At 48.7% G+C, this 25,870-nt stretch overlaps 4 protein-coding genes and 1 pseudogene across 7 annotated transcripts; 2 read left to right on the forward strand and 3 right to left on the reverse strand.

Moving 5' to 3' along the window:
* The first annotated feature begins 152 nt into the window (after positions 1-152).
* On the forward strand, positions 153-6,295 carry SLC37A4 (solute carrier family 37 member 4). 3 transcript variants are annotated; one of them, XM_061203421.1, is made up of 9 exons: positions 155-573; positions 1,127-1,468; positions 2,321-2,553; positions 2,858-3,101; positions 3,596-3,754; positions 4,002-4,087; positions 4,603-4,716; positions 5,340-5,478; positions 5,589-6,295. In XM_061203421.1, the coding sequence occupies exons 2-9, from the start codon at positions 1,321-1,323 to the stop codon at positions 5,753-5,755; spliced, it is 1,290 nt and encodes a 429-aa protein (XP_061059404.1). In that variant the 5' UTR covers positions 155-573; positions 1,127-1,320; the 3' UTR covers positions 5,756-6,295. The 3 variants fall into 3 exon arrangements, with proteins under 3 accessions (XP_061059405.1, XP_061059404.1, XP_061059403.1); XM_061203420.1 differs by having other exon boundaries at positions 155-510; XM_061203422.1 differs by lacking the exon at positions 3,596-3,754 and having other exon boundaries at positions 153-1,468.
* A 948-nt stretch (positions 6,296-7,243) lies between these two features.
* On the reverse strand, positions 7,244-10,247 carry TRAPPC4 (trafficking protein particle complex subunit 4). The gene is made up of 5 exons (XM_061203430.1): positions 9,719-10,247; positions 9,381-9,555; positions 8,655-8,758; positions 7,883-8,009; positions 7,244-7,606 (listed from the first exon to the last, which is right to left on the reverse strand). Exons 1-5 carry the CDS (start codon positions 9,891-9,893, stop codon positions 7,528-7,530), a joined length of 660 nt encoding a protein of 219 aa, XP_061059413.1. The 5' UTR covers positions 9,894-10,247; the 3' UTR covers positions 7,244-7,527.
* Positions 10,187-12,120, forward strand: RPS25 (ribosomal protein S25). The gene is made up of 5 exons (XM_061203431.1): positions 10,187-10,405; positions 10,640-10,735; positions 11,307-11,490; positions 11,880-11,978; positions 12,071-12,120. Exons 1-4 carry the CDS (start codon positions 10,403-10,405, stop codon positions 11,972-11,974), a joined length of 378 nt encoding a protein of 125 aa, XP_061059414.1. The 5' UTR covers positions 10,187-10,402; the 3' UTR covers positions 11,975-11,978; positions 12,071-12,120.
* Positions 12,084-20,497, reverse strand: CENATAC (centrosomal AT-AC splicing factor). Of its 2 annotated transcripts, XM_061203429.1 has the most exons (11): positions 20,343-20,497; positions 20,037-20,200; positions 19,515-19,613; positions 16,104-16,170; positions 15,963-16,025; positions 15,564-15,628; positions 15,306-15,411; positions 14,274-14,304; positions 12,582-12,671; positions 12,377-12,509; positions 12,084-12,293 (listed from the first exon to the last, which is right to left on the reverse strand). In XM_061203429.1, exons 1-11 carry the CDS (start codon positions 20,460-20,462, stop codon positions 12,230-12,232), a joined length of 1,002 nt encoding a protein of 333 aa, XP_061059412.1. In that variant the 5' UTR covers positions 20,463-20,497; the 3' UTR covers positions 12,084-12,229. The 2 variants fall into 2 exon arrangements, with proteins under 2 accessions (XP_061059412.1, XP_061059411.1); XM_061203428.1 differs by having other exon boundaries at positions 15,306-15,628; positions 15,935-16,025.
* On the reverse strand, positions 17,085-17,654 carry LOC133099036 (enhancer of rudimentary homolog; annotated as a pseudogene).
* Positions 20,498-25,870: the final 5,373 nt, after the last annotated feature.

Raw genomic sequence — 25,870 nt, forward strand, 5'->3', positions numbered from 1 at the left:
GCAGTTTCTGCGGCTGCCGGTTCAGGAGTGGAGGCAATTGCTGGGTCCGGGAGCAGTACGCTCCCTCTCTTTTTTGTCGCACGAGTCCTGGGGTCTCCGCACCTCTCCAGCCCCTGCTCTCGGGCCCCCGTCTATTCCCAGCCGCAGTCGGGTGTCCTGGGTAGCTTGAGGACACGGGGCTGGGCAGGTGCCGAGAGCCCGCCGCCTCGCTCCCTCCTCCCCCTTCTTGCCGCTTGGCCCCACCCCGCCTGGCCGAGCCACTCGGCGCCGGAAGCGAGGGGCCTCCGCGGCCTACGTGCGGCAGCCTGCTCCGCTTGCGCCCACGCCTTCTGCTCCAATTGCTTTCCCAACCAAGCGGCAAAGCCGGGGTCGTGTTGCCGGGGCCCTGGGAAGCGGGGCGCATGGGCACTGCGCCTGGAGTCCATCGCTGCGCCTTCCCGCCCACGGGGCGTCCGGTCACCGTCCCTGAAGCCCCAGCCTGCCAGACCGGAGCCCATACTGACGTCAAGGGTAAAGGCGACCAGAGGCATCTCAGTGGCACAACCAGGACCCCTGCCCCTAGTGGGGCTTTCGGTGTGCAACCGTGGGTCCTGAGCAGGGAACTTCCTTCCCCCGCCCCTTGCTTACCGTTCTGCAACTGTCAGTAAACAGTTACACCCTACCGTGTGTTAAGCATCAGGAGTTACAGGGCTTGAGGTCAGCTCTGGAAGACTTGAAAGTGAGGTTGTTGGGGGTAGGGGTCTGATTGAGTGTGTGTGCGCGTGTGCGTGTGTGTGTGTGTAGAAACTAACCCAGCACCTAGTGCAGTGCCTCTCAACCAGTAAGCCCTCAATAAACCTTCGCCGAATGAATGAGAAGGTAGGTGGATGAGGGAGCCGGGCTAGAGAGGGCAGCTCTACTCATCCCACCCCTGCCTCCCCTGAGCGCAAGCCGACAAAAATAATGAGGTTAAGCCTTTAATCACAGCTGGTTTCACGGGCAGGTGGATAGGGAAGATCCAGGAAAGGCAGCAATCCTGGGGACACAGTGTGCTGGCCTGGCTCACGGACACTGCCTCCCTCTCGGACGCCCTCCAGGCCCCCACAGCTTGGGCGTCAGTAATCTACTGTTTTCTTGTCTCCCTCAGGACACCGGGTTCCCTAGGAGCCACCCCAGGCTTAATGATTGTCCAGAAGGTGCCTATAAAGGGAGCCTGGGAGGCTGGGTGGAGGAGGGAGCAGAAAAAGCCCAACTCAGCAGATCTGAGCACTTGAGAGCCTCAATCAGGAGCCGTGGTCAGAGGCTCTGTGTCCCGGCCAGTAGGGCCTGCTCTTTCCCACCATGGCGGCCCGAGGCTACGGCTATTACCGCACTGTGATCTTCTCGGCCATGTTTGGAGGCTACAGCCTGTACTACTTCAACCGCAAGACCTTCTCTTTTGTCATGCCGTCGCTGGTGGAGGAGGTCCCTCTGGACAAGGATGACTTGGGTGAGCCCTGGCAGGGCAGGGGGGGTTGGGCCCAGGAACACAGGACCAGCAGAACAAGTTGGGTGTTTGTGCAGTGTGGTGGGTACAGGCATGTAGTCTGTGTGGAGTGTCTGCACAGCAGACGCCGGGGACAGTGCATGTGCCGGATGAGGAGGCTCTGAGATCCATGTCTGTGGGCACAGGTAAAGGACTGTGGGTATGGTCTAAGCATGTCTAAGGGCTGCTTATCTGCTGTGTGTGTGTGCACGCCCGCCTGTGACTAACATGTGTCCCCAGAGGCACTGTGTGTTAGGGGGATTCTGAGCACGGTTTCTGCACCTGTGTGGGTGCAGGCTAAGACCACAGGGTGAGTGCTGGCCACTGACATTGTGAGCACTGGGAACTGGGGAGTTGGTGCAATGACTCCATGTGGCCTAGCAGGCTACCCTTCAGGAGGAATAAGGTCCCTGACTCCAATTCTAAGCCTTTTGCCCCATGTTCTGAGATGGGGCAACAGAACTGCCAGAGACACTGGGTTGGCATCCACGGTGAGGGAGAAATCAGGCATATGAGAATCCCATGGAGGAGGGCTGTCTTGCTCCCTGACAGCTGCTGCTGGAACTCTCCAAGAGGCTGAAAAGTCATGGGTCAGCCTGGGGCTAGTGCTGATGGAGAGGCCGGAGGAGTAGCCTGGCCCCATGAATGAATGTCAGGATTCCAACACAGGCCCCTCCTATTCCTCTTGCAAGGAACCAGTCTCACCCTGTTAGGCACCTCTACACACCTGACCCCATGCCTTCCTCCACCCTCCTGTGCCTCTGCCCTGGCCCCTAACCCCCCAGGTGTCCTGCTCCCTGCTCCCTTCCCCTGCAGGGCTCATCACCAGCAGCCAGTCGGCAGCCTACGCCATCAGCAAGTTTGTGAGCGGGGTGCTGTCTGACCAGATGAGTGCTCGCTGGCTCTTCTCTTCCGGGCTTCTCCTGGTTGGCCTGGTCAACGTAGTCTTTTCCTGGAGCTCCGCAGTACCTGTCTTTGCTGCTCTCTGGTTCCTCAATGGCCTGGCACAGGGGCTGGGCTGGCCCCCATGTGGCAAGGTCCTGCGGAAGGTGAGTGTCTGCTTCCAAGGAGCTGGTTCAGATTGGCAGAGAGGACACCTAAAGAGCATGTGGGCACACTGGCACCTCCACCCCCAACCAGAGCAGGTTCCTCAGGAGTTCCAGCCCAGCTCCTGTTGCTTGTCAAGGCTGAACGTGGTGGGATCAGGTGGCAGATGAGGGAATTGGCCCTGCCAAGTAGAAGAGCCCTCTCCCTCATCCCTGTAATGTGAGCTTCAGGGTCTGCCCCACCTGACCCTCACCTTCAATATGGACTGTAGGCTGGGCATCTACTCTGTCCCCCTCTGCCCCACAGTGGTTTGAGCCATCTCAATTTGGCACTTGGTGGGCCGTCCTATCAACCAGCATGAACCTGGCTGGAGGGCTGGGCCCCATCCTGGCAACCATCCTCGCCCAGAGCTATAGCTGGCGCAGCACGCTGGCCCTGTCTGGGGCACTGTGTGTGGTTGTCTCCTTCCTCTGTCTCCTGCTCATCCACAATGAACCTGCTGATGTTGGACTCCGCAACCTAGACCCCACACCCTCCAAGGGCAAGAAGGGTGAGTACGCACTAAAGCCGACCCCTAGGGAACCTTCATTCATCATTCACCTGGCAGACTTGCATTGAGGACTGGCTGTATGCCTGGCCCTGTACTAGCTAATGGATGTCGGGATGGTGATGGAGAGTGGGTGGGGAGTAAATAAAACTCCATCCTGAGAGGCAGTTAAGTACCAGACAAGTGGCAGAGCCAACAAATGCTATGACTCATGTTATAGCGAAGTCCTTCCTTACAAGAGAACCAGAGTTCCCTGTGTGGACAGCATCCTAAGCTTAAGTGGCTTGGGTGCCTTCCTCCATCCCCACTGGTCCTCAGGTTCTCTTTCATTCGTTGAGACTTGCAGTGGAGAGGAGAGGGCAGAACAGTGGGTGAGGGGGACCTTCCTGCTGATCCTTGGCTGTGTGGACGGACTCTGCCCCTATGGCTAGTTAATGAGTGGTGGGGGCAGGGCAGCCTGAGCAGAGTCCTGAGGCCTGGCCTCCTCCCACCCCCAGGCTCCCTGAAGGAGGAGAGTACCTTACAGCAGCTGCTGCTGACCCCCTACCTGTGGGTGCTCTCCACTGGCTACCTTGTGGTGTTTGGAGTAAAGACGTGCTGTACTGACTGGGGCCAGTTCTTCCTTATCCAGGAGAGAGGACAGTCAGCCCTCGTGGGTGAGATGAGTGTTGGGATGGGGCAGGCCTAGGGAGCAGGAGCCAATGCAGGGGATGGGAAATTCAGAGCCGCTTCCCTTTATCCTCTTTCTTCTTTCCCTGAGGCCGGGCAGTACTCAGGCAGCTGTGGCCAGTCACCGTTGGGGACCTTGTACCTCTCTGGGTTTAAGTCAGTCTGGGACAACCCCAAGGTGTAATACCCTTCCACCCTTCCTTTCCCTCTTCCCACCACAACTCCCCACTGCAGGTAGCTCCTACATGAGTGCCCTGGAGGTTGGGGGCCTTGTAGGCAGCATCGCAGCTGGCTACCTGTCAGACCGGGCCATGGCCAAGGTGAGTGGGCAGAAGGGATGGGAAGGAGGAGGGTCCCTTTAAATCTTCCCAGCATGACTGGGACAGGCACCAGAGAGGTAGGAGCCCTGGGGCACAGGCAGCTTGGCATATGCTGGTTTAGGTTGGGTGAGGTGGGAATGATTCCAGGCTACTCTTCTTTGCTAGGGATGTGGAGATGAGACTCTTGGGGGAAAGGGTTTTAACTGATGTCAAGGAGAGCCAGAATTTCTCTCCACCTAGCCTCTCCACAGGCCCAGGGAAACTGAGGTTGGGGAGGGACTGGATGCAGCCTGCCACCACGTGTCCCCAAGCCTGCCCCAAGTGGAGGAAGGGATGTTGTGGAGTTTGGCCTCAGAACATAATAAGCAGGTCCCAGGGCCTCCCAGAGCTGCCTTGGGCCAAGAACTGCAATGGGATTGCCAAAGACTTGTCAGCAGAGGTCTGCTGTGTCAGCGTCCAGGGGTGAGGGTTCTCTGCTGCTCCTGGGGCCTGATGTTGCTGGACTGTGTCCACAGGCACGGTTGTCCATGTACGGGAACCCCCGCCATGGCTTGCTGCTGTTCATGATGGCTGGCATGACAGTGTCCATGTACCTCTTCCGGGTAACTGTGACCAGTGACTCCCCCAAGGTAAATAAACAGGGACTGGCCCACGTCAGGGACAAGGATGAGAAAGCAAGGGCCACTGACTCTGTCTCCCTCTCCCTGGTCTTTCTTTGCTTCTGACTGCCCTTTTCAGTTGTTTGTACCTCCATTCCCCTCCTCTGTACTCTGATGCCCCTCCTTGACTCTGGGCCTGGTTTCTTCTCCTCTCTATGCTCCTCTAGGATGTTGCTTTCTGGACTCCGGCTCTTCACCCTCTCGCTGAGCTCACAGGCTTTACAGAGCATGAGGTGCCCTATCTTTATCTCTGGTTTTCCTCTTGGTGTGTCTCACCTTTGTCCTACCGCCTCTGCCTTGCCCTTAGCCAATCCAGCTTGCACAAATCCTGAGAAGAGACAGCATCTCACTTGGAGGGATGGCTCTTGAACCTCCCTCCCCTACCTGCACAGGCCCCTGGGTTGGCTGAATGTGGCCCCCACTCCTCTAGCTCTGCAGTCAGCTGTGCTGGGAAGTGGTGTGTGTGGGAGTCACTGTCTGCTTTTACTACAATTATTTGTTCCTGGGGCCAAGCATTCCTCTCTCCTCTGGCAGGGGTAGGTAGGTAAGAGGCTTTCTCAGACTTTAAATGCTACCCTGCACTGCCCTTGCAGCTCTGGATCCTGGTGTTGGGAGCTGTGTTTGGTTTCTCCTCTTATGGTCCCATTGCCTTGTTCGGAGTTATAGCCAATGAGAGTGCCCCTCCCAACTTGTGTGGCACCTCCCATGCCATTGTGGGACTCATGGCCAATGGTAAGTGATACCCCCACTGATGCCTTGCACACAAGCCAGCTAGGGGCTGGAACAAGCCCCACTGGCTCTATCCTCACAATGACTCAGGCTCTTCCCCTCCTCCCTGACAGTGGGCGGCTTTCTGGCTGGGTTGCCCTTCAGCACCATTGCGAAGCATTACAGCTGGAGCACAGCCTTCTGGGTGGCTGAAGTGATCTGTGCGGCCAGCACAGGTGCCTTCTTCCTTCTACGAAACATCCGCACCAAGATGGGCAGAGTGCCCAAGAAGGCTGAGTGAAGACAGTGCAGGCTCTGGAGCATCCTGTCCCACTTGTGGCCTCTCCCCTCCATGGGGGTGGGGGAAGGGAGGGAGGGGACTATCTGACTAGCACCTTTGACTTTCCCTTTCTGCTCCCTTTCCCTCATCCAAGTGGCACTGGAAGTTATCAGTGGCTAATGAGGTCCCACCTTCCCATCTGATCTCTATTTAAAAGACCACCTTTGTTCTTGGACTCCATTAGCTCCTATTTCCTGGATTCAAAGAGGAAACCCCTGCACTCAGGGAGTCTCCTATATCCTTCTCCCTCTCTTGGGCCCTGCCCTGTCCCCATCCCACCCCATCCTCACCTGAGGTGAGGCTCCTCCTGCAGCAGCAGGGCAGCAATGGCCTAGGACCTCTGCCCTGAGGCCTCTCAGCAGGGGGCAACTGCTCATGCCAATACCTTGGACTCCAAGGGAAGAGGGTCACTCTCACCAATACCCAGGGTACAGTAGGGGGGTATGGGTGGGAGAGTAGAAAGGTTTGTTATAGAAAATTAAAACTAGATTTGATACTAAACCCTGCCAGTGAGTCATTCTTTCAAAAACGGTAGTACAGGGACTTCCCCTGGTGGCGCAGTGGTTAAGACTCCGCGCTCCCAATGCAGGGGACCCGGGTTCGATCCCTGGCCAGGAAACTAGATCCCACATGCATGCTGCAACTAGGAGTTTGCATGCCACAACTAAGGAGCCCGCCTGCCGCAACTAAGACCCGGCGCAACCAAATAGAGAAATAAATAAATAAAATAAATATTAAAAAAAAAAAAAAATAAAGAGTACTTCTCAAAAATAAAAAAAGGGGCGGTAATACAAGCCAGAGATAGCTTTTTTTGGGAAATACTCCCTTAATACATGCTTTTTCCACCCCAGAAGAGAGAGACTTCATTCCCCTGGAAGGGAAAGCTGAAGTGTAGATGGACTCCTTTAAGCTCATGTCTCTACTTCCTTCAACTTCATACTGCATAATTCAATGAACATTTTGAAGATGAAACTACTGGGTGCCAGGCAGGTTAAGTAATTTGATGGAGGGAGATAACAGTGTAGTCAGAAAGCCTGGGTTCAAACTCAGTCTGCTGGTAACTAGCTTTGAGACTTTGCGGCAGAGAGTTTGTACATTGCTTGCTGAATCTCATCTGTAATAGAAACAGAATGTACCCCCTGAGGTAAGGGAGAGGATTAAGTGAGATAAAGCAGTAAAACGTGGCTATAAGCACTTGATAAATATTCCATCATCATTTTCATTATCGTCATCACCACCATACCCACCACCTAGGAAGTCAGTAGCAATTCTGGAACTAGGACCAAGGCTCCTGATTCAAAGTCCCATGTTCATTCATTCACTTAATGAACATATATTTGTTTTGTTTTCTACTAGAACATAGTATCTCATTTTCCCAGAATTCCCTTATCATTCCTGTCTCCCCTCCTGAGGCTTTTCCCCCAAACCATCAATTAGGATAGCAAACACTGAGATCAAAGGAATGTTTATTATAGCATTTATGGGCCTACCTCCTCCATAAATAATCTGTAGAGTTGGGAAGTAGGACCATGATAGATACAGGAGGAAAGAGAGCATGGTATTAAGGCTCGGGCATCAGTACATGTCATCAGGCTCAGCAACCTCCCATTTTCAAGTGCACTAACAAATGCCGCTGGGATCTCCATCGGAGTGGAAACAGCAGGACCCCTGTTGCAGGATCTCTCAAGAATATGCGGGGAGTGGGGGGGGGGGGCGTCCACTGCAGGTTCAGCCTAAGACCCAGGTCCAAAAGTTCCAGCCTTCTCTGCCACCTCCAGGGCTAACTTCAGGTTCTGGTCAAACAGCTCACACCTAGGCCAGACCCAGGAAGCACAAATAAGGACAAAGTGTGAGGCCTGGCTCTCTCCCCACCTTGGGTGCAGAGGCAGAGCCAGTGGAAACTCTGCTTGATGAAGGACATAAACCCCAAGGAAAGTCTTTGGTTTCTCCAAAAAATAAATAAGTAAAAGGCTAGTTACTTTTATTTAAAAATAACTCTACTACACTTCAAAATGACATTGGGGAAAAGCACACAGGGAGGGGGAACAAGGAGGCTTTGATCACAATCTGGGAAGTGGGACCACATACCTGATGGGCATTTCCAGGGAGTAAAATGGATTCTTCAGGGCAAAGTCTGAGTAAATCTCATAAATCTTTCGGAGAAGAGAATCTATCCCAGCCTGCCTAGGATCCGCCAGCACCACAAACTTTATCCCTGGAGAGGGACCAGGAATGATTACCAAAGGGTAGAGAATGCAGCAAATAATGCTGTCCTTTGTTTGTACAGCACTTTCATATGCCCACTTAAATTTTATCCTTATTGCTACATAAAGCACGAAAAGCAAGATTTTGAATGTACAGGTGAGAGCAGAGAAGTGAAATGACTTTGTTGCATCACCCAGCTGACTGAGTGACCAGGCTTTGGGTTCTAGCTCTGTCGCTTACTTCTGGCCTGGGGGCCCCTCAGCAGAAAGTGCCAGGCAAGGAACAAACTCAGGCAGTTTTCAATGATCTGCCTTCAGGGAGTGATGCAATGACAGTCACGATCCAAAGGCCATTTCCATTTTGCATTCACATTTCATTTTGGAACAACACACCTTCCAAAACGTGTGCAACATGAGATAACATTAAGGTGACTTTATCTGTGGACAGGATAACCAAGGCTGAGCACGCTCAGTGGCATGGACAAAACTGGCGTCAGATTAAATATTGGCTTTAGAGTCACAAAACAAGTAACTGTCTGTGCAGTTGTTGCAGAAAAGGCTAACCAACACTCCCTTGCTTACCAAACCCAACTTGGGTCAATCCCTTCTCCCAACCTGCCCCATCGCATCCCCTTGGCCTATCTAGAGATGCGTACCTGTCAATGTCTGGAAGCAGTGCAGTTTGAATGTGTCTGTCTCCAGCATCTCAATGCCTGAGCTGCCCTGTTCAGGAGACAGCTGGGAGCCGATTGCGAACAGCCTATTTGCAAAGGAGGCAAAGTTGGGAATGCACCTCATTGCTATAAGGGAGAAGTGCTTCTCGAACTTTTCCACTGAAATGACCCTTATCTTCTGAAGAGTTCAAATTACAGCCTGAGAGAGTCAGAAGCAGCAGTGTGAACTGCCTGGCAGCAGTATCAAAATTTCTTAAAAATTCATTTGAATTCTGCATGTATTTTACATTCATACTTTCCGACAAAACATTGTACACTGAAAACTTTGGGTGAAATTAACACTCTGGGACTATGTGCCACGTTTACTCACCCCATAACTATGCATATCCAGCACATCTCATACCATAATTGACAGCAAGAAAAGATCTTAAAGATCATTTAGCTCAATTGCCTTACTTTAAAGATGAAGGAACTTAAGACTCAGAAAAGAGAAGGTGACTTAGGCGAACAAAATCACACCACTGCCAGCATTACCTACAGCCTAGTCATACTGGATCAATTCTTTTCATGACACAAGAACTGACGATTTAGAAGGAGGAAGGTAAGCACCGCCGCTCAGGAAGTCTCTGAGCGCAGAACCACACTAATCCAGCCAGTCTATGAGCCAAGTGCAGACCGACAAAATCTAGGAAGGGTTGTGAGACTTACGAGTGGAACATGGAGGCCAGCATGAGCTTCTCATTGGAGGTGAGGCGAGGCCGGCCGAATCGAATGGACACCGGGTAGTTAGCAGGGTTGCCCAGGTACTCCAGCACCTCTTTCCCATCGGCAGTGTACTTGCCGCTCACGTCCACACCATTGATGGCCAGCACTGCGTGGCCCACTGCAGAGCCGAGGCTAAGCGTCAACGAAGCCTCAGCTTGGGGATCCCGCCAAGGGGACAATGGACCCGGCCCCAACTCCTCACCCCCTCCGCCCCCCGCCCAGAGACACCTGCCCACAACGGCGGCACCGGGCCCCGCCCCCCGGGCCCGAGCCTAACCCACCCCGGATGCCGTCGCGCTGGCCGAAGGCAACCAGCACACGCTCGTCATGCAGTTTGAGCAGCAGATCAAGCGGGTAACTGAAAGTTTTCTCAGCCTCGGCCCGTGGCGCGTAGCTGTCCAACTGGTAAATGAGGCCTCCAGCTTTGTTCACCACAAACACACTGAAAATCGCCATTGCTGCCGCCGCGACTGCGGGACTGCCTCCCCCTCCCGGCTCCGCCCCGGAACCGCAGCACAGGACCTGCCCCTGGCACCCCGGCCACGCTTCCCCTCTCGACTCCGGAGCGCGGCCCGCTGCGGCGCTTGCGCACTTGGAGCACGCCTGGCTGTCAGTAATGCCGGGAAGTTAGTTGTCGGGATCTAGAAAATTGTTTTCCGTCCCTTTTCTCCGGTTTTTAGTGTCAGGAAACAGCAACGTGTGACTGCCTCACAACTAGCCGCAAAGCGCAAAAGGTAGGGGCAGCCTCGAGTGCCTCCGGCTGCGGGGTGAGTTCACACTGCCCGCAGCCAGTTCCGGGCCTGAGTCAGGCCTGAGCCTCCGGACTTCTTCCGCGCGGTCCCGCCCCTTGCCCCGGAAGCACTCGCTGCAGGCGGAGGTTTCTGGGTTTCTTGGTTAGACGCACTTCCTTTTTGTCCGACATTTTAGCGAAGCAAGGTGGTAGCAGTTGCTCTCGCGACTTCGCTATGGTGAGTTCTGTTCGGGGTCAGCCGGCGTGGTTTTGGGAGCTGGCGATGCCGGCGCGCATTTGGGGCCGCATCGGAGGAGGGCTCCCAGAACTGCCGGGCCGCGTGTCGAGGCGGGCGAGCTATTGATTCCCCCATGTGCTCCGGCAGTGGAGTCTGGGCGGGGGTGGGGCGCAGGCGTAGGGGGAGCGTGGGGGTGCATTGAGACCTGGCCGCATTCCCGCTTTTCTTCTGTAGCCGCCGAAGGATGACAAGAAGAAGAAAGATGCCGGAAAGTCGGCCAAGAAAGACAAAGACCCAGTGAACAAATCTGGGGGCAAAGCCAAAAAGAAGGTAGGAGTGAGTCGCTTGAACGTTGAGGGAGGCTGCGGGCGCCCGTCCCTTATCGATATATTAAGTGACACCTAGCAGATAGCTTGTAAGGTTGTGGGGTCTAGAGTCAGGTTATTACAGCTTATGCTCTTATCACCATTCTGTTTTTTCCTCATTTGGAAAATGAGGTGATATATGCTGTTTGGAAGTTTAACAGGTGTGTACAGAGCATTTATTTTGATACGTAGCATATAGTGTTATTTTAATTGGTTCCGTGGGGCTCAGTCAGTATCCGAAAGTCTCAATAATAGGTTTCCCCCCCGCCAACCAGATGTGTCTTTGATGCCCTTAACGACAACCAGGGTCTTTTTCTACTTTGAATTCTGGCTTTTTAATTATTTAAATCTTAATTTGCAGAGTGTCTGCAAATTCTGAATTTCATAGATCTCTGTAGGCCAAGGAATAGAGCCACTCTCTCAGTATAGCCGTAAAACCAAGTAACAATTCTTTGAGGCAGGTTGTTCCAGAGGAGGGAAGAACTGGAGCATTGATTTTTTTTTTTTTTTTTTTTTTTTTTTTTTTTGGTGAGCAGAAGTGGTCCAAAGGCAAAGTTCGGGACAAGCTCAATAACCTAGTCTTGTTTGACAAAGCAACATATGACAAACTCTGTAAAGAAGTTCCCAACTATAAGCTTATAACTCCAGCTGTCGTCTCTGAGAGACTGAAGATTCGTGGCTCCCTGGCCAGGGCAGCCCTGCAGGAGCTGCTTAGTAAAGGTGAGAGGAGTGTGTTGTACTGATTTGTATGCTTTTGCACCTTAAATTGGCCTGACCGTGTTAGCCATCTTAAATGCAATAGGTGGTTGTTAGTAATGTAATTCTAACATGTTACCTAGGTTATTGGTTAGTGCCCAATAATGGAAACAGTGATTTTCAAGTTATAGTGTAGTGCTGTGAAGGTGGCCATCCCAAGAGCAGGTGGTGAGTCCCTTGTTTTAAAAGGGTAAGTCAAATTAGATTATAACCAAGAAATGTAGGCATGTCTCCTGAACTCATGCTTAAATTCAGTATTTCTGTTTTGGGATGGGATGTAAAACAAATATTTCTAGTGTCTGATTAAGTATTTCATAGTACTATTGTGTGAAAAATTTATAATTTCTTTCTAGGACTTATTAAACTGGTTTCAAAGCATAGAGCTCAAGTAATTTACACCAGAAATACCAAGGGTGGAGATGCTCCAGCTGCTGGGGAAGATGCATGAACAGGTGAGCAAGAACCCAGGGGTTCATGGTGTAGGAAGTATGCATTCCTTCACAAGGCTCTATAGTTCTGATTCTTGAATTTTTTTTTTTAACAGGTCCCACCAGCTGTATATTTTGAAAAATAAAACTTTATTAAATCAAATAAGTGGGCATGTCTGTTTCCTAAGAAAGGCAGTTACAAAGGATAATAGTAGGTATCTGCTTGTTGATTTGGCTTTGAGCATTATAGTGGTTGAAAATGTATTAGGAAACCATTAACTTTTCTTTCTGTGTGGCTGCTGTTTGTTTCTTGCTGCGGCTTCAGTTTTGAATTGATGCCTGAAAAGAAATGAAGGGTTAGCAGGATGAAGGGTGAGATCTCCAAGAGGGAGTGGGTTGGGGTCCTGACACTGGGCCCATACCTGGATTGCCAGCGGCGTCCATTATTCCAGACCCGGCCAAAAGAGGGCAGCCAGCCTGCACTGGTACTGGAGTTATGATCAAAGTTGGCCCCAACTCTGTCTGGTGGGAGTTTCTTCAATTTCTGTTTTTCCTCTACAATAAGCAGTTTTATTTCAGTAGGAAGACTTAAAGAACCCATCACCATTTCTGAATTAGTTAACTTACTTTCTTTGAGAAACTCTTCATAGGAGGGTCCTATTTGTTGGTTCCCAGAGCTACAGTCCTCATCTTGGACCATCCAGGGAGGTGTGGCACCTGGAAAAGGAAGACCCTTTAAGCAAAAATCAAAGCACTTAGAAAAAGTTTTTAACCTTCAGGCTATTGTGGAACATACCTAGCTATAAGTTCCTACCTAACTGAAAACTATAAATGTTCGTAAACAAAACCCAGGAATTCTGGACCATGGGAAGTTGAGGGGCCTAGGCTAATTTAAAAGGTGCTGATACTTAATAAGCTGTATTGAGGCATGACTGACATAAAACAAACTACACACATTTAAAGCGTACAATTTGAAATGTTTGGGGTGAAATCATCACCACCATGTATCCTTGTGCCCCTTTAAAATATTTTCTAGCACACCTTCCTTATACCCCTTTTCCCAGGCAACCACTGATGTGCTTTCTGTTGCTATAGGTTAGTTTGCATTTTTTGTAATTTTGTATAAATGGAATATATTATGTACCCTTGTGTACCTTTTAGCATAGTTACTTTGAGGTTTTTGTGTTACGCGTGTTTGCAATTGTTCCTTCGTTATTGAGTATTTTTTGAAGTGTTCATTTGCTGAGGCACATTGAGATTTTTTTTCAACTTTTTAAGAAACTGCCAAACTGTTTTCCAAAGTAGTTATGCCATTTTGCATTCCCACCAGCAGTGTATGAGAGTTCCTGCATATATAAATGGTCAGTCTTTAGCCTTTTTTAATTTTTTGGCCACACCACGTGTCATGTGGTATTGTTCCCCAACCAGGGATTGAACCCGTGCCCCCTGCATTAAGAGTGCGGAGCCTTAACCACTGGACCGCCAGGGAAGTCCCTAGTTCTAGCCATTTTGATGAGCATCTTTTTATACGCCTTTATTGAATGTTGAGAGGTTTTCATATATTGAGAATACACATCCTTTATTAGATGCTGCTTTACTTTGGAAAAACGTAAGTTTATTATGCTAAAGTTTGTAATCTTCCATTTTTCAAGCAAAGTATTTTTTCTCTTAGTTGAAATACAAGGAGACGAGTGGCTGTAGCATGGCTAATGCCATGGTGGGCACTGTGTAGGGTATAGAAATTTCTCTGGCCTTCAATTGCAACGAGTTTTATTTTTAAAATTTATTTTATTGAAGTATAGTTGATTTACAATGTTGTATTAATTTCTGCTGTACAGCAAAGTGACTCAGTTATATATGTACTCTTTTTCATATTCTTTCTTATAATAGTTTACCACAGGATATTAAATATAGTTCCCTGTGCTATACAGTAGGACCTTGTTTAGTTTATACTCTTTTTATTTTCACTCTTAAGTGTATTATTTCAAAAAAATTTTTAACACACACTTATATAGTGGTTGAACAAAAACCCTTACAAGAATTACCATGTCTGACATTTTCTAACTTTTAAAACACCTTAGATCTGAAAGTTAAAAAAAAAAAAATCCGGTAAACAGGTGAATGTACATCTGTTACTTTCCTGAGTTACTCAGATGCATTTGACATATGTGTCTTCGATACCCTTCTACCAGTGAAAGGCCTAGAACTCAAGTGTGTCTCAAAGATCCCAAGTTCACTGACAGTGCTGTATCTTAATCAACTTTATTCTCGTAAAAAAAAAGCTTCTTACAGTTTGAGAAACATTGCCGTGGGTCTCACCTGAGTGGATGTTACCAATTCCTGGTGTATCCTGTAGTTGGAAATGGGGGGAAAAATCGTAAGAAAGCCAAGAGATGATAGGATACTCATAGCCTAGAGAAAGAAATTTTACAGGAGGTGGATGGAACCACTGCCTTGATGCTAGTTCCGCACTGGGTTGATGTTAAATCTTACAGAGCACAGTAAATCACTGAAAGACAGTCTTGCCCTCACCAGACTCAAGGTCTTAGTAGCAGAGATGTCCAAAAATAAGTGCCAACTAGATGGTAGGTAAACGAAACCCTTTTCTTAGCATACATACTACTGGGAAAGAGAAGTATGAATTATACAAATTACATTCACAGCTTTTTACATGGGGCTACATACATTTATAACAGTTTTCCATGAAAAAGTGACATTCAAGCTAAGAGCTGAAGGAAGGTGAGGGTTAAGTAGATGATGAGGGAAGGAAAGCATATCATTTAAGACAATGGCAATTACATGTTCAAAAGCAAGGAGGAGCACAGTGCAGCTGGAGGATAGAATGTAAGAAAGCAGGTGATGCGATTATTTTCTGTTGTGTTTGGGACAAGATTGCAGTAGTAGGAATTGTTCAAAGGTGGAATAGAGACCAGCTTGTATTCAGGAGATAAAATAGATAAGACATACTCATTGAGGGAATGTGAAAACTGAAAGAAAGGAGGGGATAAGAATCTGCAACTACAGTTAATGGAAACACAGGAGTGGTAGGGGTTAGCTTCAGGTACCTGTGGGGTATCTATAAATGTCCCGTATTGAGCTGGAACTGTGGATTCTGCACAGCATGAGATTTAGGAGTTGGTACTCCTATGTGGCAGTTGGGGCAGTGTGTGGATAAGATCACCATGGAGGGTGAGGAAAAAGTCTAGGAACGTGATACTATGGGACAGGGCAGCAAGAGGGAAAAGCCTGCTAAGACAGGAATGGCCAGAATACACAGAAAAGCCAGGAGAGACGGGTGTCCTGGGAACTGAGGGGGCATTGGCCCTTTCCCAACTTTCGTATCCATTGTACCTGATGGCCAATGAATGTCAGAGGTTGTCCTGTCTCCATCCAGTCAAGCTCTGGGGCTGGTGGCAGGTCCACATATGAGGGCTGCTGTGAGGTGGAGGCTACTTGGCTGAAAAAGACAAACAGGAGCCAGGCTGGCAGACAAGGTCCTTGAGCCATGAGGATAGCAAAGATGAGATTTGTTCCCTTTTCCCAACCAGAGTTACAGAATGTTCTAAGAGATGTCAGAACTCCCAATAAGAGGTTTCCTAACAACCTTACCTGTTTGTCCCGTTCCAGCTTCCAGGTGCCGAAGAGCCCTCTTCTGGGTCTGGCACTGTCTGAGGCTGAGTTTGATTCAGGAAAAATAAATGTGTCTAGGATGCTTAAGAATTTGCCTAGGCCATGCTCCCACCCTCCAGAAGTAAACAAATTGAGATACTGAAGGTACTGCCCATATCTTGCAAACTTCCCTCCGTCCCTCCCTCCCAGCCTGGCCCACATCATCTCCACTGACAAAGGCCTGCCCCCCGGTGGGCAGGTAAGGGAATTAAGCCGAGCTGATAAAGCATGGAGTCCATGAATTCTCGTAAGAAGAGCTGGTAGGTGAAATGTTGGACCTGGGAGAAGCAGGAATCAGTGGATTTGGATACTGCTCTGGCTCCTCCGAGGGAAACCAACCTCTAAGACAGACCGAACCACCTCCTGCCGGCTGTGTTCCACCTCACGGATCTGAGCTGCCATCTGTGGGAGAGAGGCTGCTTAGATAGGTACAAAATGGTGGGGGGGCTGGGTCCTTCAGAGGCCTTTCCTTTAACTCACCTCTTTAATCACTTCATCCTCTTTTTCCTCATAGGAATCCAGACTTTTCACCATGGACTTCTTGAATCTAAAAGAAAAAGGGCAAGTCCCTGCCAGTTGTGAAAAGATCCTCAGTAGATCATTTTTCTCTGAATTTTGAGTAGTGTCAAACTCCCAGAAACAAAATAGTACAATGAACACCCAAGTACCTCTCCCCCAGATTCACTGTTAACATTTTGCCATACTGGCTCCAGTTTGCTTATAAACACATTTCTTTTCTGCCAAGAACATGAGACTTAATTCTAAATTTTTCAGCATGCATCTCCTGGGAACAGGAACAGCCTATGAAACCATTACCATACTTAAGAAAATCAATTTCCTTTTCTTGATGTCCAAATTGTCCCATATTTGGGACAACAATATATTTAAAGTTGTTTTTATCCTACAATACAAAGGTATCCGAATAACATCAATGCTGCTATCAACAATAAGACTACTAAGCAAAGCTCAAGATTTCTTTGCAGTTCATTAGTCCTCAGAAAACCTTCAAAGGGTGTACGGTCAGATTTTTGTGTTCAAATGTTACTTGAATTCTTATTCTTTCGTCATTGTCATCAATTGATATATAATTAATATAACTGTCTTTGCCTAATTTTATTATTATTTTTTGAAAATATAAAGGACATTTATTTGTTTTTCACTGAGACTCTTGAGGACATAACTAAACCGCGTCACCACCCCCCACCCCGATTTGAAGAAGGGTCAGTACAGTGAATGTTACAGCAGATACGAACAGTTTGAAGGACTAGAACCAACAGTAACTGACAAAAACCAGCTTCCATCTAAATCATCATAAAAATGTTTTAAGTTAAAAAAAAAGGGAGGGGGAGAAGGGGGCAAAAGGGGTTTCAGATTGAACAAGATCCTCACATTTCATCTAATACATTCAACCCTGGCTAGTGTATACCAAAATGGAAACCGGATTACTATAATACAAAACTACTACAGCACTCTGTACACACCTGTGTTCCAAGCCCACCCCCATCCCCCTAATGCTTCCAAACTCAACTGTTTCCCGGCCTGTTGACGAAGGAGCATATAGATCTCTTTAATCCAGTCTTTGTTATAAGGCTGGTATGTCTGGGTATCAGCTCGGTAAACAAGGCAGCTGAGGTCTTCCAGGTCATCAGTAAAATCAAATAACTGATATCATACGTGATAGAGGGGCTGTTGGGATTCACTCTCTTCAGATGTTCTTCATACATTTTACAAACACCTTCCATGCATTCATTCACAGATTAATAGCATAAGTGTTCTGCCTTCTGGCCTCTTGGTAGGCTGTACCAGCAAAATGGTGTGAGACAAAATGGTGCCAAACTCTTGCTGCAGCCGCTGCCGACTACTATGCCGACTCTGCCACCACACATGAGCTTATAGCCTTTTTGTCTAATTTTAATATGTAAAACATTTATGTAGGGGAATGGCTCTATCAAGGTGCCCTGGCAGCCTTGCACGTATCCGTACAGGCAAAGCATTGAACTGCAGCTTAGAGTTTTGGCTGAAGGTCTGCATGATCCTCCTCGAACACAAGAGGACGGGAGGCCTGAAAGGAACTGCTAGGCCATCTCCCACTCGTCTCCCCTATCTCTCATGGGAGACCATTATGAAAGAGTTTCTCATCAACTCCCAGTTCTGATGGGGTATGGGACTTTGTGCTCTCAGATTAGAGCTGTACATATAAAGCATGTAGCTGCAGTCTAGACTTGGCTCCCCAGCAAAAGTACCGCACAGCTCACACTGCAGTCATCCAGCCCTATTTGTATCAGTATGGTCCTTTTTGGTGTGTTGGACAACCTGGGAAGCTGGCACTTTGGGCTTACTCTTTTCACTGCCTATGTAACAAACTGCTTGAATCTAAAAGCTCACTGGGACTTTCCTGGTGGTCCAGTGGTTAGGAATCTCCCTTCCAATGCAGGGGACTTGGGTTTGATCCCTGGTCGGGGAACTAAGATCCCACATGCTACAGGGCAACTAAGCCCACACGCTCTGGAGCCTGCGTGCACCAGAACTAGAGAGAAGCCTGTATGCTGCAATGAAGACCCTGCATGCAGGAACTAAGACCCGATGCAGCCAAATAACTAAAAAGACTAATCTTTAAAAATAATGATTAGGGCTTCCCTGGTGGCGCAGTGGTTAAGAATCCGCCTGCCAATGCAGGGGACACGGGTTTGAGCCCTGGTCCGGGAAGATCCCACATGCCGCGGAGCAACTAAGCCTGTGTGCCACAACTACTGAGCCTGCGCTCTAGAGCCTGTGAGCCACAGCTACTGAAGCCTGCACACCTAGAGGCTGTGCTCCGCAACAAGAGAAGCCACCGTAATGAGAAGCCCGCGCACCGCAATGAAGAGTAGCCCCCACTCGCCACAACTAGAGAAAGCCTGCGCGCGGCAACAAAGACCAGACGCAGCCAAAAATAAAATTATTTATTAAAAAAAAAAAGTTAAAAAAATAATAAAAGTGGCTCATTGTATCTTTACTGGTCAAATCAGTCAGGCTTGGCCTGGCCTTGTTTTGTGTGAGCTTGAAATTTATAAAGCTCAAAAGTCAAACTATATTGAAATAAAAAGTTCAAAGAGTCCATCCTCATAATTCTCAGTTATAACCTTTGCTGCTCAACTATCCTTTATTCACCCATCAAAAACCATATGGAGCTGAGCCAGGGTGTGAGGAGTGAGTGGCCTCAGTTTCTTACCTCCTCCCAGTCTGAACCACAGATTTTAAGGCAAGGTGGTGGGATTTAGGCATTTCTTATTTCCTCATTATTCTCCACACTGGGTAGAAAGAAATAACAAACACCATGTGTTTTCTTAACTTTGGCTTTGGGATCCCCTTGGGTTCCACACTCCACAATCTCAATATGGTCCCAATAAAAGTGATGATGTGAGGCTGCCTGAGTCCTCTTCCTGAGGCACTCAGGGCTCACTCCCTCTCTGTGCTGTCCAGCTTCCTGCACTCCAGTTCCTTGGGGTCCTCCGAGGCCAGTTAAAATAGAGTCTAAAACTATTAAAAGTGGGCACTGGGTGAGCACCAGTTTCTTCCACACTAAAAAGCATCTTCTACTAAAGAACCTTAGTAGTTTCTGTGTCATACATTTAAGTAGTTGATTATGGTCAGCTTCAATTATACACTATTCTCTATTTGCTAAATACATTGTAAATCCCCCCCACCCCCAACTAGACTATAAACCTTTCAAGGACTCTGTCATATTTCTTTTGTGTCCAATATGGTGCCTAGGATAATGAGTGCTACAAAGACAACGGTTACTAATGAAGTCCTTACTAAACTTCCCAAGTAGTAGAGGAAGCTCCAGTACCTGACACAGGCCCAGAGAATCCACACTCTGCTACTTCATCATGTGAAGTAGTGACTTACCGTGCATAATCCTGGGGGGAGATCAAAAACTTCTCTTTCATCTGGAACTCAGCCTTGTTCTCCCACCAGAATCTGTTGGTTGCTTTCTTGTGCTCTGGACTGAGAATGGAAAGGACAAGTAATCTCAATGATAGATTACAGAATATTACACAGATACCTAGGCATTAGATAAATAATGCAAACTGACATCTGGGTTTCTGTCTCTGGGCAAGGCTGAGAGAAGAATACTGATAGTAGTCTCTTCAAGATCTCCAGCCTCCCCCTTCCAATAAAAATGTGAGAATCTGAGAGGAAGTGATGGGAGGGAACCTTGATTGAGCAAGCTGCCCAGCTGACTTTCCCAGCTAGACCACCAACACCACTGGGACCATGGCAGCCGTTAAGCCCGCTACCCTCAAGGCTGACAATGCCTACAAGATGACTAAATCAAATCACAAAAGCGTTCTTCCTCTCACCCACCCTAAACTCTCCCTCCCACAAATGTACACGACTGTTGTATGCGGCTCCCGGCCCGGCGCTCACCTGGCCAGATGCTCCAGCAGCCCCCCATGCAGCACGGTCAGGTTTCCGTGGCTCAGGTGTTTCCTCACCTCACAGCCGCAGCACAGGCACCAGCAGCACCGCTCGTGCTCGGGCACGTAACGCTCCACCTGAGCGGCGCGGACGGCCTTGCGGGCGGCCTCCACCTGCCGCGGAGAGAGTACCAAGGGGAAGAGGCTAAGTAGGACCCCGGCGGGACCCCCAGATTCCACCCCCTCGGGCCCTCACAGCCCCGCCCGCATTCCCGCCCCGTCCTGTCCAGGGTTTCCTCCAGCCTCCCGTCCGCACCTGAGGCAGAAGCCGCTCCAAAGCCACCTTCAGCTGCCGCTGGTGCTTGCGACTGTAGACGTGTCCACGGCCGCAGAAGAAGGTCTGGCGGCAAACAGGACAGCGCTCCGCCGACGCCATCTACCCAGGACTGGGGATCCGCGACGCGCAGCCGCTCCTTCGCCGTCCGGTGACCTCTGACCCCTCAGAGGCGGGGCGAACCCAGCGGCCCCCGCGGCCCCCAGCGGCCGGCAGGCGCCACTGCAAGTCCTTCTACGGTTGCTGGGGTTTTTCTTCGGGAGCCCTCATTGCGCACAAATCCAGCCCGTCGCCAGTACCGCCAAATGCAGTCTGGCTGGAAAAGGTAAGGGGAAGGAGCGCACGCAACAGTTAGCGGGGACCGCGCACGTATCTGGACACTGACAAGGACCCGTAGAGACAATGTAACAAATCGTAACTAGTATTTATAGGGTGCTCAGTGGGGGTCCAGAGCTTTACCTTAACTACCTCAGGTAATCTTCACAATAACCCTGTGTGGTGTCCTGTTATTACTGGCATTTTACAAGCGGGAAACTGAGGCGTGAAGGAGGAGGTAAGTCTGTGGAAGGTTGCACAGGTGTAAAGCGGCAGAGGCATTACCAGCAGGCTGTAGGGAACACAAGCTGAAGGCCTAATCTAACACCTAATCACGCTCATACCCCACAGGGGTGATCTGAACGTTGCCCCTGTAAAGCTGTAAAGAGAAAGCTATAAAGGGTGCAGAGTCATTGCTGAGGGTTGGCAGACGTGTTTAATCTGTAAACGTGCTAAACTAGTGGAACTTTATTCTCTACAAGCCACTTCTCCCAGAGTCAACAGCCTTCCTGTCTGTCCTGCTCCCTTAGCACCTAAAGTGAATTGCTCCCTCCCAGGGCTGAAATCCCCAGACTGTGATCTGCACCCTAGAACTCCCTCCAAAAAGCCTGGGGCCTGGCCCACACCTTAACTTATAGGATGTGCAAACAGAGCTGGCACAAAGTCCCTAGCTTCCCTTACATTTGTTACCTGTACTGGTGCATTAACCTGAATGGGTTACAATGTCTGTGGGCATATCCAGTCAACTCTACATAATTCAGACCCAGAAAGGAGCCAGACCCCCCCTTCAGATCTTGACTTCCTGATGGAGCTTCCGTTTAGACTCAGGCCTTTGCCAGATGTGATCCGTTTTGATGACCTTGCAGTTCTCAGTTCCTTGACCTCTCATCACTCCCCTGGCAGGGGTAATCCTGGACCTTGTCCACCAAAAATTGCTCCTTCTCTGAATTCAAACTCTGAAGTTCTACTCTGACCATCGTCTTCCATCCTCCCTTGTGGACTTACCTTCTTTCTGGTCTTTAACTGCAGGGAGACCTCCATTCCTGAATATGAGTACTCTTATCCATTCACTTGGAAAATTATTCAGCATCTGCCAGCTACTAAATGCTTTGCTCTAGGCCAGGTTTAAAAATTTAAAAACCTTTAAAATGTGGCCTCCAGGTCAGCAGCATCGCATCTGGGAGCTTGTTAGAAATGCAAATTCTTGGGCCCCACCCCAGACCTACTGAATAGGAAACTCTGGAGTGGGTCCCAGCAATCTGTGGTTTAATGAGCCCTTCAGGTGATTCTGATGCTCAGTCAAGTTTGAGAATCACTGGTCTAGGTCTTAGGTCCTCTTGACTTCGCTTTACCCACTGGATCCCAGTGATCCACCACACTCTCATGGCAACATATTACTTCACTTGACCTACCAAGACCTCTCATTCTGTCACACCCCAACCATCCCATCTGTTTCCGTCATTTGTCCCAAAGCTGCTTTAGAGTAGTCTATACCATCTGCTTAAACTCCTAACTTTTCAGCCCTCTGCAATTTGGCTTTTGAAACTGTTTCCCTAAAGTCTTCCATTACTGAGTATTCATTCGGCTGCCATCTGAACTAGACTGTGTGAATGGAACTCAATTTCTTCCTCTTCAGATCATCCCGTTTTCATCCTCCCAGTGAATGATACCACTAAACTAAAGCCTGGAGTTTTGGGGTAAGTTATCTTTTTTTTTTTTAATTTATTTTTATTTATTTATTTTTGGCTCTGTTGGGTCTTCGTTTCTGTGTGCAGGCTTTCTCTAGTTGTGGCGAGCGGGGGCTACTCTTCGTTGCGGGGTGCGGGCTTCTCATTGCGGTGGCTTCTGTTGTTGCGGAGCATGGGCTCTAGGCGCACGGGCTTCACTAATTGTGGCTCGGGGGCTCTAGAGCGCAGGCTCAGTAGTTGTGGCGCACGGGCTTTGTTGCTCCGCGGCCTTTGGGGTCTCCCGGCCCAGGGAAGGGCTCAAATCGTGTCCCCTGCATTGGCAGGCAGATTCTTAACCACTGCGCCCCCAGGGAAGTCCCTGCGGTAAGTTTTCTCTGATACTCCCTTTCACTTAGTCCCCACATCCACCCTGTGCAAGCTGTCTTACTGGATTTCTGAGATGTCTAAAATCTGTTCTCCACCTTTTATACTCATAGACCATACCTTATTTCAATTCCCTACCTTTCTTGCTTAGATTCATGTAAAATCTTTCTGACTGGTTTCCAAGTGTCTGGTGTATTTCAGCTCCATTTATCCTCCACACGCTGGTCTTAAGGTAGTCTCTAAAATGACTTTCCTGATTAATTTAATGTCTCTAAGTTGCCTTCAGGAAATATCTAAATTTCGCAACATGAATTTTACACTAAGTTTCCTAACCTCCTTTTCAGTCTTGTGTCCCACACTCCACCCCTCCCCACCCCCTCCTCCAGGCAATATTCCTGCAGTGCTGTTGCTCCTATGCACTTTAGCATCTCCAGCCCTTGGTTCCCTCTGCCTAGAATTTACTTCTTTCCAGCTCTGCCTGATAAATTCTTTCTATTATATAGGGCTCTGAAATATGAACTAGAAAGGAATTTCCACAAGGCTGGTGACTTTGTCTGGAACATGGTAAGCTCTCAATCTGTTCATAAGCTCTTAGATCAATTCATGATTGAATGAATGAAATGTCACCCCTTTTGTGAAGCCTATCAGAGTGGATCCTGCAGAATTAACTTTTCAATTCCAAGGTCCTTTGCTCATCCTCTTGTAGTTTTGTTTAGTAGTCAGTTGAAAACCCAATAGTTAAAAAGCTCTTCAAGTGCAGGGACTGTGTCTTTTTTTTTTTTTACTAAATAATACTCAGACCCACAGAACTGAGCTTTTCTTTTTTTTTTTTTTTAATTTATTTATTTATTTTTGGCTGTGTTGGGTCTTTGTTTCTGTGTGAGGGCTTTCTCTAGTTGCGGTGAGCGGGGGCCACTCTTCAGCGCGGTGCGCGGGCCTCTCACTGTTGCGGCCTCTCGTTGCGGAGCACGGCTCCAGACGCGCAGGCTCAGTAGTTGTGGCGCACGGGCCTAGCTGCTCCGCGGCATGTGGGATCTTCCCGGACCAGGGCTCGAACCCGTGTCCCCTGCATTGGCAGGCAGACTCTCAACCACTGCGCCACCAGGGACGCCCAGGGACTGTGACTTGATCATACCTGACTCAGTAGAACTAGCAGAAAGGGATCTTCTATGAATATTTCTCAAATTAAGTTAAAATCATCAAAACTCCAGGCACCCTGGTGTTAACATGCCCATGGGGTGGGAGTCTGTGCTGGGAAGGAGCCTCAGAAGCATGCAGCTAACAGCCTGCTAATTATGTTGCAGGAAGGGGGACCCCTTCCAGGGCCCAAGAGTGGGCTCTTGTCTAACACTCGGAAATGAATTGTCTGAGGAGATACATGTACTGACGAAGCAAAAGACTTTATTGGGAAGGGGCACCCGGGTGGAGAGCAGCAGGGTAAGGGAACCCAGGAGAACTGCTCTACCATGTGGCTCGCAGTCTCAGGTTTCATGGTAATGGGGTTAGTTTTCAGGGTTGTCTCTGGCCAGTCATCTTTCTTGGCCTATATTTGGTCTGACTCAGGGTCCTTCCTGGTGGCGCGTGCATCTCTCAGCCAAGATGGATTCCAGTGCAAAGGATTCTGAGAGGTTGGCAGGACAATATTATGGGCTGGCATCTACTCCCTCCTTTTGGCCCCTCCCAGATTCTCCTGGTTAGTTTTCGGTGGCAGCACCATGTTCCTTATTGGGAACTCCTGTTGTGAGACAACTCATGCAAGTGGTTATCATTGTGCCTGGCCAAGGTGGGTGGTATCAGTCAATGGTTCCCTAGCAATTAGAGTATCAAACTACAAAATAGGCTAGTGGATAGCTTTATTTATTTAAAAATTCTAAAAAGTAATTTCTTATTAAAAAAGAAAAAAAAAACTGTACCGAAGCTATAAATAAAAAGGGGGACTTACTTGGCGGTCCAGTGGCTAAGACTCTGCGCTCGCAATGCCTGGGGTCCAGGTTCGATCTCTGGTCAGGGAACTATATCCCACACCGCAACTAAAGATCCCGCGTGCTGCAACTAAGACCCAGCACAGCCAAATAAATAAATATTTTAAAAATAAATAAATAAATAAATAAATAAAAAGGGATTGGCCTCCATATCTTTTTGCCACCCGCCAATCCCCAAAGATGACTATTACTGTCTGATACCTGTTTTCTTCAAGACATTTTCTGTGCGTAGACAACATACTGTTCTGCTACTGTTTGTTTTTTTAGCCCTAAGAATGTATTATGAATATCTTTCTACACCAGTACATTGAGTATGATTTAAATACTGTCTATATCCCCCTGACTCTCAAATGTATTTACATCTTCAGCTCAAGCTTATCTTCTGAACTCCAGACTTACAACAATTATCAACTTGACGTAACCACCCTGATGTCTCACACATTCTAAACACAAAACTGCTCAAACCTGCTGCTCCTACACAGGCTTCCCCTCCTCATCATTCATCCAGTCATTCAAACCAAAAACCTCAGAGTCATTATTTTCTCCTCCTGCATCTAGTCAATACTGTTGACGTGTTGATTCTGCCTCCAAGCTATATCATCAAATCAGGCTGCTTCTCTCCATTTCTACTGCCACCTGGATTCTGCAGTCACCTCCCTACAGGCCTTCCTGCTTCCATGTTTGCCCCCTCCAAGCCACTTTCAATGAGTCGCTAAGCATCATTTAAAAAATAAAAGGGAGTTGGACTTCCCTGGTGGCACAGTGGTTAAGAATCTGCTTGCCAATGCAGGGGACATCACTTCCGGAGAAGAGTTAGCTGTTGTTTTCCAGACTTGGAAAAAAGACCCCGTGCTAACGTCTCCTGTGAGAAGTCTTCCCCAGTTCCTCTCACGCTAATTGCCCTCTTCTCTGTGCTTCCAGAGAACAAGGAATCTGCCTGTTAGGGAAGCTACTAGTGACAAGTCCTAGCAAACAGAGCATTCTTACTACCTAATGGGCCCCATGCTAGGCTCTGGGGTTTGGACATGAACGGGACTTATTCCATTGTATTGTCCTCACTGGTTGCCAAGGTCACTGAGGGTGAGCGCCTCTGGGACAGGGACTGTATCTTATACGTTGCTTGGTTTGGTGGTTTTCTACTTCATCAGCCTTAACACCCTAG

The sequence above is a fragment of the Eubalaena glacialis genome, chromosome 10 (assembly GCF_028564815.1).
Source record: "Eubalaena glacialis isolate mEubGla1 chromosome 10, mEubGla1.1.hap2.+ XY, whole genome shotgun sequence".
In the NCBI taxonomy this organism is placed as follows: domain Eukaryota; kingdom Metazoa; phylum Chordata; class Mammalia; order Artiodactyla; family Balaenidae; genus Eubalaena; species Eubalaena glacialis.

What these genes read in the sequence shown, in the direction of transcription:
- TRAPPC4 (XM_061203430.1), bottom strand. Translation starts at nt 9,893, where the DNA reads ATGGCGATTTTCAGTGTGTTTGTGGTGAACAAAGCTGGAGGCCTCATT. An exon ending in CTGCTTCCAGACATTGACAG is followed by an intron (nt 8,010 to 8,654) that starts GTACGCATCTCT and finishes GTCCCTCTCCAG; the next exon opens with GGATAAAGTTTGTGGTGCTG. An exon ending in TCCCTGGAAATGCCCATCAG is followed by an intron (nt 7,607 to 7,882) that starts GTATGTGGTCCC and finishes GGTCTGGCCTAG; the next exon opens with GTGTGAGCTGTTTGACCAGA.
- SLC37A4 (XM_061203421.1), top strand. Translation starts at nt 1,321, where the DNA reads ATGGCGGCCCGAGGCTACGGCTATTACCGCACTGTGATCTTCTCGGCC. An exon ending in ACCCTCCAAGGGCAAGAAGG is followed by an intron (nt 3,102 to 3,595) that starts GTGAGTACGCAC and finishes TCCCACCCCCAG; the next exon opens with GCTCCCTGAAGGAGGAGAGT. An exon ending in TGACCAGTGACTCCCCCAAG is followed by an intron (nt 4,717 to 5,339) that starts GTAAATAAACAG and finishes CTGCCCTTGCAG; the next exon opens with CTCTGGATCCTGGTGTTGGG.
- RPS25 (XM_061203431.1), top strand. An exon ending in GGGGCAAAGCCAAAAAGAAG is followed by an intron (nt 10,736 to 11,306) that starts GTAGGAGTGAGT and finishes TTTGGTGAGCAG; the next exon opens with AAGTGGTCCAAAGGCAAAGT. An exon ending in GCAGGAGCTGCTTAGTAAAG is followed by an intron (nt 11,491 to 11,879) that starts GTGAGAGGAGTG and finishes ATTTCTTTCTAG; the next exon opens with GACTTATTAAACTGGTTTCA.
- CENATAC (XM_061203428.1), bottom strand. Translation starts at nt 20,462, where the DNA reads ATGGCGTCGGCGGAGCGCTGTCCTGTTTGCCGCCAGACCTTCTTCTGC. An exon ending in AGGATGAAGTGATTAAAGAG is followed by an intron (nt 16,026 to 16,103) that starts GTGAGTTAAAGG and finishes TCTCTCCCACAG; the next exon opens with ATGGCAGCTCAGATCCGTGA. An exon ending in TGACATTCATTGGCCATCAG is followed by an intron (nt 14,305 to 15,305) that starts GTACAATGGATA and finishes TTCCAACTACAG; the next exon opens with GATACACCAGGAATTGGTAA.